The sequence below is a fragment of the Schistocerca piceifrons genome, chromosome 7 (assembly GCF_021461385.2).
Source record: "Schistocerca piceifrons isolate TAMUIC-IGC-003096 chromosome 7, iqSchPice1.1, whole genome shotgun sequence".
NCBI lineage: Eukaryota > Metazoa > Arthropoda > Insecta > Orthoptera > Acrididae > Schistocerca > Schistocerca piceifrons.
In genome coordinates, this window is record NC_060144.1 from 13,466,251 (window position 1) to 13,478,459 (window position 12,209).

The 12,209-nt window shown below is 47.0% G+C and overlaps 1 protein-coding gene across 3 annotated transcripts in view; it reads left to right on the plus strand.

Annotated features, from left to right (window-relative positions):
* Nucleotides 1-12,209, plus strand: part of LOC124804777 (GRAM domain-containing protein 2A-like) — a 322,882-nt gene that overhangs the window by 43,939 nt on the left and 266,734 nt on the right. For 2 of the 3 annotated variants that reach the window (XM_047265099.1, XM_047265100.1), the window contains exon 1: nt 4,318-4,547. The exons of the other annotated variant lie outside the window; for it this stretch is intronic. In XM_047265099.1, the coding sequence (XP_047121055.1) occupies nt 4,459-4,547 (89 nt within the window). In that variant the 5' untranslated portion in view covers nt 4,318-4,458. Of the gene's footprint in view, nt 1-4,317; nt 4,548-12,209 lie in introns of those variants that run through there. 3 annotated transcript variants of the gene reach the window in all.

The window sequence follows — 12,209 nt, forward strand, 5'->3', positions numbered from 1 at the left end:
CCTGCAGTGACGAGAGGCGTCCAACATCCGAACGCGACACCGGCGCTCCTCCCTGCTTCACCAGTCGGACTGCTTGCCCTAGACGTGCATTACCTGGCCGCCACAACATAGTGCCACGTTGGCCATCAGGCTCCTCCAAGCCGTGCACGCGTCGCTGAAGACAACCCGACGCCTTCGATCCAGATTCCAATCTAGATGGATGTCTACCCAGTTCCTTCGACTGCTTGAGGTTTTGTAATTGTTGTATTCACAAAATGTACTTGGCGTCAAACATATAAATGTGGCAGGAAGATAAATATTTTCTATGGAAGAAGTTACTATTACGAGTGGGCTTGTTTGCACGCAGTAACTATAGAGATCAGTCACCGGGCCAAATAGGGTTAGGCATCAGCTATGGCGAAAAAAAGATAACAACATAGATTAGCAACAGTTGGCAATGATTTATAAATACAGGCTTTATAACTGTCAGCTGGAGTGTGAAGACTGTCGGTGCAATACAGTTTTGTGTTCCTTGCACTGTTCTGTCCTTAAACACTGGTATGGCCCGAAACCAGTTAACGATGATCAACATCATTTGTGCCGCGTGGTGTAGCCGCGCGGTCTGGGGGCGCCTCGCCACGGTTCTCGCGGCTCCCCCCGCCGTAGGTTCGAGTCCTCAACTCGGGCATGGGTGTGTGAGTTGTCCTTAGCGTAAGTTAGTTTAAGTAGCGTTTAAGTCTAGGGACGGATGACCTCAGCAGTCTAGTTCCATAGGAACTTTCAACCACTACTACCACCACCACCACCACCACCACCACCACCACCACCACCACTACCACCACATCACTTGTACATCATTGACTTTCTCTCTTATTAGCGGTGATTGTAGATAAGTCCTGAGACAATGTCCTGATGTTACCTCACGATTATCTGGCGATTCCGTGAGGCACTGCCTGCTGAATGGAGCCGTATGCCTGCTTATATTCACGTTTGCCGGATGGATCTCCACTGTTTGTGCGACGTAAGGCGGAAGTGTAACGCAATTTTCGTCGAGTGTGCCCTCTCTGGGAGTCGGACCGTTTTAAGTTTTGCCTGATTTGTAGGCAGCTCATCGCTCTTCTGTTTAGGCCGTAACCAGTGTCTTGTGGAGGACATGGCAGTACTAATATACTGTAAGGACGCCACAGTGATCAACTGGAGACGGTTGCCTACTACACATGACTCCCCGTTGCCTCCGAAAGGGCAGCCCTTATTAGTTGTGTGGCAGTGTCTTCGGGGTACCTGCTTGCCATAATTTATATATATATCGGTCATGCACAGGCGTTGTTCACCGCAGAAGACTACAAGGTAGACATTCACGTATGTGCTTTAGCTGAAAGTTTTGACAAACTCCTGCTTTCGCTCAGTGCCTCGGCTGTTTGAGACGCCAACATTTTTGGAAGTCCTTTTTGCTCGCCTGCTATTACAGTTAAGTGCCTGCAAAAACTTACAGAAGAAACTAATATATCACTACACACTCATAGTTTCCTTGACCACCGTGAACATATGCCCCGACTATGACGACGTCAAAGTAAACTGGATGTTCAGCCTTTCTTGCGATGACATTTTTTTAGACGCCGCCACGAACGGTGGCCCTCTCACACGTCCCGACCTTCATTATACAGACAAAATTCGTTGGTATTTTTTTTTTCCGAGTCCCCCTCTCCCCCAGTTCTGATGCTCATTAGGTGACTGTTCTCAGTTCTATTTCTCTTCACACTTTCGTCTTCCGTTTTTTTTTTTTATCCTTAATATATGCTCTAAATTCTACTCAACAGATGTTTGCGGCTTTGAGGACTAAGACGTCTGTGATTTTTACACATACTTATACTATATGATCAAAAGTATCCGGACCCCCCCCCAAAAAAAAAAGAACATACGTTTTTAATATTAGTTGCATTTTATTCCCACCTACTGCCAGATACTCCGTATCGTCAGAGAGCAGAATGGGGAGCTCCGCGGAAGTCACGGACTTCGAACGTGATCAGGTGATTAGGTGTCACTTGTGTCATACGTCTGCACGCGAGATTTCCACACTCCTAAATATACATAGGTCCACAGTTTCCGATGTGGTAGTGAAGTGGAAACGTCAAGGGGCACATACAGCACAAAAGCGTACAGGCTGACCTCGTCTGACAGAGACCGCCCACTGTAGAAGAGAGTCGCAATGTGTAATAGGCAGACATGTATCCAGACTATCACACAGGAATTCCAAACTGCATCAGGATCCACTGCAAGTACTATGACAGTTAGGCGATAGGTCAGGAAACTTGAATTTCATGGTCGAGCGGCTGCTCATAAGCCACACAACACGCCGGTACAGCCAAACGACGCCTCGCTTGGTGTATGGGGCGTATACATTGGACGATAGAACAGTGGATAAACGTTGTGTGGAGTGACGAATCACGGTACACAATGTGGCGATCCGATGACAGGGTGTGGGTATCACGAAAGCCCGTTTAACGTCATCTGCCAGCGTGTAGTGCCAACAGTAAAATTTGGAGGCGGTGGTGTTATGGTGTGGTCGTGTGACACTATCACAGCACAGGCCTACATTGATGTTTTAAGCACCTTCTTGCTTTCCACTGTTGTAGAGCAATTCGGGGATGGCGACTGCATCTGTGAACAAGATCGAGCACCTGTTCGTAATGCACGGCCTGTGGCGGAGTGGTTACACGACAGTAACATCCCTGTAATGGACTGGTCTGCACTGAGTCCTGGCCTGAATCCTACAGACCACCTTTGGGATGTTTTGGAACACCGTGCCAGGCCTCACCGACCGACATCGACACCTCTTCTCAGTGCATCTCTCCGTGAAGAAAGGGCTGCCATTCCCCAAGAAACCTTCCAGCACCTGATTGAACGTATGCCTGCGAGAGTGGAAGCTGTCATCAAGGCTAACGGTAGTCCAACACCACACTGAATTCCATCATTACCGATGGAAGACGCCACGAACTTGTTAGACATTTTCAGCCACGTGTCCGGATACTTTTGATCACATAGTGTATACTCTGTGAAACACTGTGCATTGCGTGGCAGAGTAGGTAGCAGCGTAGCGCACACAGTGGCATCTACCCGTTCCAACCCCGTATGGAGCGCTGGAAGAATGACTGCGTAAACGCCTGTCTGTTATGTGTCTAACTTTACGGCTCAAGGATAATCTCTAGGTTCTGCACTTAAGACTGATTTTTAGCGAGCAGGTCTTTCGCGTCCAAGAGGACGTCTATCTTCCCGTGTCTCCAGGTTCAGGTTTTTCAGCACTGCCGTGACGCCTTCACGTGAGCCAAAGATAGTGTACCTGTGATCATTCGTGCAGTTCTTCTTTGCATTTTAAGATGGGACGCACAGGTGATTTGTAAGCTGTCTCCTCTGTAGACAGACTGCATTTCTGCTGTATCCTGCCGAAAAACCGAAGTCGTCCATCTGGTTTACCTACGAAAGAGACTTCGTGATCGTTAGAGTTCATATCCCCACACATTGTCTGTCACACCTAGGCATTTGTATGAGATGATTGATTCCAGTAGTGACTCGTTCATGTTACATTCGTGAGTTTTGTGAAGGACACAATTTTATATTTCTGTACGTTTAAATGTAGTGGCCAATCCTTAGGTCACTCGAAATGTTATCAAGATCTGATTAAATTTTTGTGTAGCTTTTTTTTTTCAGTATAAATACTTAGATCATGTGAAAGGAGGCTGAAGTTACAATTGATGTAGTCCGCCAGGTTATTAATGAACAACACGGATATTGAAAGTCTCATCACGCTTCCGTTTGGTACGCCCGAAGTTACTTACTTGTACTTCTTTTGCGTGCTCCTTTTCAAAAAAATCCTCAATACAATCACAGATTAGGTTTCATACTGTATGTAATGGTTTCTGTCTCCGCAGCACTTTCATTTCATTCTGATTAATTATTTCACTCGCCTCACGTTGAACAAATAAAGCAACACGAACTTTCGATTTTTTCTACAAGTTTCCTCGTATGTAGTGGAGCACTGGGCGTCTGGAGTAGTAATTTTGTTACACAAACACAAGGTCTGGGAACGGGAAGTTCTGGAAGGATTGCATTTAATTTACGCCTTAGAGAGGTTACCTAACGCTTTCGACGCTATGTCACGGCCGCGAGGGAAGTTCGGTGTCGCCGCGCCGCGCCAGTGCAGCAGTGTTCTGTTCGCTAACAGACGACGCGCGGCCGCCCGTTAGCTCCGCCGGCGGCCGCCAGGGGCGCCGCGGTCGCCGCACGCACGCGGCGCGCGCCACGTTCGCAGCGCGGTGTCAGTCGCTGTCGACGCGTCGCGCGGTTCGGTAGCAACAGCGAGTGTTGCCATGTAGTTGCCAGTCGCGACGGCGCCTGCGCGTCGGTGCAAGTGCGTGTCCCGTCCCGTCCCTCACAGCTGCAGACATTAGCGCCGACAGCGGAGCGTCGCAGGGGCGGCGTCTCATGCCACCGGTAGCCATGCTCTGCTTCGTGCAGGGAGACTTCGAGGACCCTCTGGCTTCCGCCAAGAGGCGCCTCAAACTGCGAAAGAGGTGAGAACCCAGGCCCGAGGCTCTCTGTCGCTCTTTTCAGGACTCTTCGAGTCGTGCAGAGCAGCCAGTGCAGCGACTTCGTGAAACTAATCGATACGTCAGAAATTTCGCGAAAATTGCAGTACCGATATTGACCTACGGTCGTTTTGATGACTTGTGATATACCTCAAACTTTGTAACAGAATAATGTATGGCAGTTGGGAGGTATACGATGGTTCGAATCATTTAGATGAGTTGCAGGAAATATGGCTTCGGAGAAATTCGCCAAATCGTTTCCGTCTGTCACAGTTCCCAGTACAACAGGACTAGTGTAGATTATTCCTCAGTATATCTAACTGAAACTTAGCTGGAAAAAAAGGAATAGAAAAATAAACACTTCTTCACGAAACCTCGCCAGCAACGCGTACGCATTGTCGCCAGAAACCAACGACAAAGCTGATTCATTGTTGCATTGGAATAAAAAAAAAAGGAAAGATTTTGTCAAATGCTAGACAATCGATTTTTAATTTATTTAGTTGTACTGTTTCGACGGAACAAGGTATATAAACATCTGATACCTTCCTTTAGCACAAGATTTCCGATCATCTTTCGTCAATAAATATCTTCCTATGCGTATGTCACCCATTATCGACATTTGTTGTAGATATTGTGAAGTACGTAACACGAAGGTTCACTTTGCGTTGAACGTTTTCAGACACGTACGACTCAGATTTCTGCCACGGGTACTACAAAGGCTGACATGTGGGAACGTTTGCGCCCGTTGTCTGAAACAGCTGACCGCGTTCCCGTCGAACGGATCCCGCAAAGAACCGTGAGCGCTACATTTGACGGAGTGTGCGAGTTAATTTCGTGTGGTACCCTGCACCTATGCATATTAACAAGTGTTGCAGGAGCTGATAAATTCTCGTTTCAGGAAGAAACTCCAATGGCTGACTACTGTATGGTAATTTAAAAACAAATGGATGATGATTGACCACGTCACCTTCCATACCGCTGCGTTCACAACATTGCCAAACGTTTATCGCTAATGACGGGAACATATCGAAGTAAATGAATCCCACGTCAGTTCAAGTACGCAAATATGTGTAGCAAGTAACTTTTATTTTACAATTCCATGACACGTCTCGGATCATAATATCTAGCTCTACCATTCGATTTCATTCCTCGTGCTACATCATAACTGCTGGTTTTTAGTTGTGCACAGATTTGTGTTCTTGCACTTGCACGATCTTCTAGTGGTGACAGTTTGCTTGTGACATTTGTAAACATGTTATTTACGTCTACGCTGCGTCTTTAATTCCGCGCTCTCTCTGCAATGTGACTTCATAAAGAACTAGGCACATATGTATGGTTTCGATAGAGAAATTGAATCGAAGTTGAAACTGCCAAGTTAATCAATAGATACCGGGGATGGTGTACATGGATACGATAATTCTGAAAAGAAAGCGAGCCAGCACTTGTTCCATTGTTCACGCTTTGACACCAACACTCAACCAGCGCCTCAGATAAAAATGTAGTGCAAGAAAGTCGGATAACTTTGGAGGTCGCGCAGCAGCCCTGTCATTAGTGGACCACTGCGCAGGACTTGTTGCGTGGAAGTAATACATCAGCGATCGTAATTAAATTACAGCATCCTAATACGCCTCAGCTCCTGTTGCCAAACAGACTTTCTCCAAGTCATGTGACAACAAATGCTACGTGAATTGCAGCTAACTTGCTCCTTTATCCGGGATATCTATAATACTGGGCCACTGAACTGCTTACTAATGATACCGGTGTACACATTTAACTGAGAAATGGCATTAAACATTACTGTCACAGTAATAAGTGTAGATATATTCCGCCTTATGCAAGACACCGTTTCTTTAGCTTTTATTTATGCAAATACGTTTCAGCACATTTTGTGCGATCTTCAAAACGATTTTATTACTGTTCAGTCTTAAACGATGCTCACAAGTTATTTTGCCTGTAGCTTTGTAAATACCACACATTTTACAGCCGATGGGGATATAGATACAAGGCTTATTGGTGTATAATACAACCTTTCGTGAGTACGGAAATTCTGGTACAGGTAGAAATTAACAGCCAGCAGAAAAGAACGAGACAAATTTGGTACGGGTGGGTGTGAAAATTTTGGTATACGTACAAATTGACAGATAGCACAAAAAAGCAAGACAGAAATTTGGTACTCGTTGTGGTTCACCGAGAGAGGACATACCATCTTACTGTCGTGCCCCAGATATGGAATCCATGGAACTTCTGCTTTAGGTAGCTCCGTTCAATTTGAAAAGAATGTCCACCTGTGCTCGGTACGACGCTGGCAGTGGTAGGGGAAAAACATTCACCAAGTGTGTCGAAGCACTGTTCTGTGGGCTATTCTCGCACAGTGGGCTTCGCATTCCCACTGCACCGACTGCAGAGGCCCACGTGGTCGGAATAATTTGCGTGTGTAAATTAAATCGTGGCATCGCGGCGTTGAATACGAACTACACCAGGAAGAGGCTGCAAGCTTTCTAATTCGGGCAAGCCAGACGCTAATACTCATCACGCTGTCCCAATGCGCAAGCAGTGAGTGTAACCGTGTGCATTCAAATGGCCAACGAGGTAAACGCTTCGTGTTTCAATTGCAGTAGTTGTGTCGCGGAAAACGTCTAAGGTACAACGTATGTTGTGAAACAGTCCATACCACCACCTTCTAACGTAGTCCCTTTCGTTCCGAAACAACCTGAATCCGCACTAATGCAGTTACACTAAATTTAAAATAGAAATTTTCGTAAATTTGAAGCCGAGGGACAAAGACAGAAAAGTGCCTGTGAGGTGCTGTAACACTGCGGTTACGTCGGTGTAAGAGGTGGCACTGTAAATTGGGAAGCTTGCCTTTTTCAGTTGTGTTCTTCATAAGGAATGCACTAAAACTCGTACCAAACAGGCCTTGGAAGGCCCGACGGTACCGACCGGCCGCCGTGTGATCGTCAGCCCGCTGGCGCCACTGGATGCGGATATGGAGGGGCATGTGGTCAGCACATCGCTCTCCCGGCAGTATGTCAGTTTACGAGAACGGAGCCGCTACTTCTCAGTCAAGTAGCTCAGTTTGCTTCACAAGGGCTGAGTGCACACCGCTTGCCAACAGCGCTCGGCAGTCCGGATGGCCATTCATCCAAGTACTAGCCCAGCCCGACACCGCTTAACTTCGGTGATCTGACGGGAACCGGTGTTACCACTAAGGCAAAGCCTTTGGCATAAGGAGTACACTACTCATATTTTATAGGGGATATCAGGAAAGAAAGTTACATTTCTGAATGTAAAGGACACGTATTGTAATGGAACAAGAAATTTGAGCGAGCTGTGGTACAAGCGTAGACAATGTTTCTGAAAACTAACTTGAGTGTTGAGCTTCTTGTACTGTAGGGAGCTGAGGAAATGTGTTCCAGCGAATGTCAGTAATGAGTCACTGCGCTTTAGTCGCTTGATTGCGACCGTCTTTGTGAATGACAACACCACTACAAGTCGTTTGTTGTTGGTAAGGTCAAACACGCTCCGTAAGTCAACCAGTAATATGCGAGGCGCGTTTAATATGCGAGGCGCTTTCAATAAGCAATGCATCGCATTTTTTTTCTGAAAGCACGTTTGTTTTATTCAGGATTGCCGTGCACCTTATTATTGCCGAGTCTTCCGCGTACAAAAGCCTATTTGTCAACATAACCTTCGTTCAGTGCTAGGCCGTTGCTCCACCTTACTGGGAGGGCCCGTATGGCCGCGTGGTGCCACTCCACTGGTCGACGTCGCCGTGCTGCGTCACTAACCTCCCCATCGCCCACGCACTGCTTTCCGTAAAGAGTAACCGTCGGTGGCTCAGACTGATGGATGTCGGAAGGTTCGTGATCCTGGCTGTGGAGTGGATGAGGAAGAACAGTCCAACGAACTGTTGTGAGCAGACTTGTGTGAGGCCTCGCTTTGTCCAGTCAAGCAGCAGAGTGTTGAACTGTGAACAGTCGATCACCTGGAATTAGTGTGTCCGCGCGTTCAAACGTTGCAGGAATCGCAGCTGTGTGCGGCTGGCCGACCCGCGGCGAGTCGGACTGGTTTGCTCGACCTTGTTGCCACGACACAGACGCCTCGCCCAAAGACTCGCCGAGATTTTATTCACTACCAGGTCTCCGTAGACATTCTGCAAGCGCCTATCAATTTCTGTGATGCTCTCGTTTTCCGCCAGAGGAAACTCTTTGCTTGGAACGCGCCTCCGTTACAGATACCATTTTGAAGGCTTCGTTTAGCGCCGCCACCTATCCGAACTTCGTGAAACTATAGAGGCTGAAGCGGGAATATTCCACGATGTCCCACAGCAAATTCCGCATTGATCGAGAAAAAAAGTGTGTTGCATTACTTATTGAACGCACATCGTACTTGGCACAGCTGCTTTAGAGAGAGACCAAAACCTGTCTGGCTTTAGCCTCACTGTGTGCAGACGTGTGCCTCCCATTCTGTGATATCTCGAGCTTGGACTGTCACACGACACTCGTACCTCGCCCCAGCGGCGGTGAGATTCGCCAAGTCCTCTCAGTACCATGTCACAACTCGCCGATCTCTGCTTTGCGTGGCCTCGACCTGTCGCTTCTAGGATGCAGCAGGCTCTCCGTCTGCGACAGTCAGCAATGTGCGGCAACTTGATGCAGTAGCTGGTCGCACATTTGTCCACTTACACTTGCCAGTGTGAACCGTCGGTTCTCCTTCAGGTCGTCTTTCTTAGAACGGCCCATACCGTCCGCTGCAGGACGCGGTGATTTCCACCGTGTCGGTTGCCCTTCCTTTCGCTTGACTGTCCCATCCATCCCCAACTGACTCACAATCTGCTCACATCACACCCTACAATTTCTCTGTATAAACTCGATGACTGAACTGCTCCACACGCGAGGCAGGCATGAACTTTGGTACCAACAGCTGTTACGTCCGTATTGTTGCCGTTTCGGAAAGTCATTTCACTCGAGTTTTGACGCTTCCCACTTACTGTGCTCACGTGTGGACCTCTGACACAGCTGCCTCATAAATTGCACTTACTTTCTTTGTATGCTCTGTGCAAACTGTTCAAGATCCCAGGTCGCAATATCCAAGTGAGTTTACGGGCACGGACGAATATTGCTGTTTGTTGAAAAATCGTTAGTGCTTTGTCCGACATATAGTGAAGCAGCTGTAGTTTCTAAACGAAAGGATTTAAATTTTCCAATAGCAACAGGGAAATCTTGATAATAATGAAACGTAATGCTTGTGAATATTTACAATTAAACTTTTGGCGGAAAGTAACGGGGTAGACAGAAGAAACAGGGCTGGCGGTCGGACAGAGTCCCACCTCGGCTGCCAGGTACGAATAGAGGACAGTGGAAGAAGCAAACAGTCCCACTATAGACACGCCGGAAACCAACGGTCGTATCTGCTGTATTTCCTACGACACAAGCTAGTAGACTATTTGGATGATGTTCCTTATGCTGAAAAGATGCGTACGTACTACACGCACGGTAGTGCACCGGTACATTTCCGTGTGGGTGTTCAGAGTACGTACCACGAATCTTCGACAACAAGTGTATCGTTCATGGCTAGCCAATAATGTGCCACCGACTGCAACACCTCGGATGTTCTTCATGGGGGTGGCGATATTTAAAAACCTAGGTGCATTCCAGCCCTGCTGATAATGTCGATGAACTTTGGGAAAGCACTGTGGGTGATTGTCAGTGTATTCGGAAATCACCTGGGAGTTTTGGAGGTGTGCAGGCGTCAGTGAGAAGAGGTGCTGAAGCCTGACTTCACAAATCATGTGGCCACAGTCACGTTTCAGTATATTTTGCCGTTTATGAAATAATGAGGGAGTTTGCATTAAACGGGTCTGCGTACACCTTGTCCGGAGAGATGTAATATTCGTAGTGCCCTCTTTTTTTTTTTTTTTTTTTTTTTGCAAGCTCCTACATTTTGACAATCTTCCCACCACAATTCTTTGTGTTATAGCACGCATTTTCCCTGCTTGTGACGACATAGCTCACTTCAGTAATTAAAGAGTTATTAAGGGTTTTACTGTCCATTATTATTCCGACGCGCTCCAGGAGCCTTTTTGTTGTCTTCAGTCCGCATAATGCTTTGATGAAGCTCTCCACGCTACTCTATCCCGTGGAAGCTTCCTCATCTCTGCATAACTTTTGCAAGCTACATCCATTTGCAAATGTCTGCGGCACTCCAGCCCCCCCCCTCTCTCTCTCTCTCTCTCTCTCTCTCTCTCTCTCTCTCTCTCTCTCTCTCTCTCTCTCTCTCTCTCTCCCCCTCCCTCTCCCCCCTCCCTCCCTCCCTCCCCCCCCCCCTCTACATTATCAAATTGACGCTGTCATTTCCACGTTTCACTGCAGTACAAGACTACACCCCAAAGAAATACCTTCAGAAAAGGTAACTCTTAAATTTATTGTGCTAGCGTATTGTTCAGACGCTTCTTGGTAGAACAGCTTCGTAATTATAAATTAAAAGCGCAATATTGTGTATGTTGTGTAGTATTAATTTTGTTAAATGACGGTGCAATTTTCGCGAACGACACTGTAAAATAAGTTACGCCTCGAGAGTAAGGCACGAACGCAGGGTAAAAGTCATGTTTGGATTGGTAATGCAATTTTAAAATAACTGCACTGTCGAAGATGACTTTTACCCCGCGTTCGTACCTCACTCTTGGCGTATATTTTTTCGGTGTTTTTGACCGATATTGTACACTTTTTTGCCGAGGATAGTCAGTTAAAGACTGATGAGAACCCTGTAAGGAGAAAACCATTTAACAGAATAAATTGATACTGTGTAACATACACAATATTGTGCTTTTCATTTTATTTACTTAAATTTATATTTGATATTAACGTATTTATCTTCCCCAGAAAGGCTCTTGTTGCTGCTGCCACTTTCGTTTTTGAGTCATCTGACTGGTTTGATGCGGTTTCTCCAAGAATTCCCTTCCTGTGCCAGCCTTTTCATCTCAGAGGGGCACTGGCAACCTACGCCGTTAATTATTTGCTGGATGTATTCCAATCTCTGTCTTCCTCTGCAGTGTTTATCCTCTACAGCTCCCTCCAGTGCCACGGAAATTATTCGTTGATGTTTTAACACTTTCCGGTATCTTCCTGCACCTTCATTCTCCTCGTAGTTTTCCAAATATTCTTTTCCGCGCCGATTCTGAGGAGAACGTCTCGATTCCTTAGCGTATCAGTCCACCCGTTTTTCTACATTCTTCTGTAGCACCACATCTGAAGTGCTTCAATTCTCTTCCGTTCCGATTTTCGCACAGTCCATCTTTCACTGCCATACGTTCTCAGAAATTTCCATGCTTCTGCCATGGTCAGTTATTTTGTTGCCCAGCTAGCATAACTGACCGACCACTTTTAGTCTATCATTTCCCTACCCAATTCCCTCAATGTTGTCTGACTCAATTCGACTGCACTCCATACTTCACGGAGTATAGGGCGATGAAGAACGACTGCGTCCTTGCGGTTAGCCAGCAGTGAGTGACGTGCGGAGCTCGCGGAATCCTCCATTGCGTGCGGAGAAGCCACAGAATCCTGCTGAGACGGGGCAAAAACCAGACAGCGGCGGCGGCGACTACTACGGACGTTCGAAGAGCGGCGGGGGCAGGCTGGCGTTTGACGC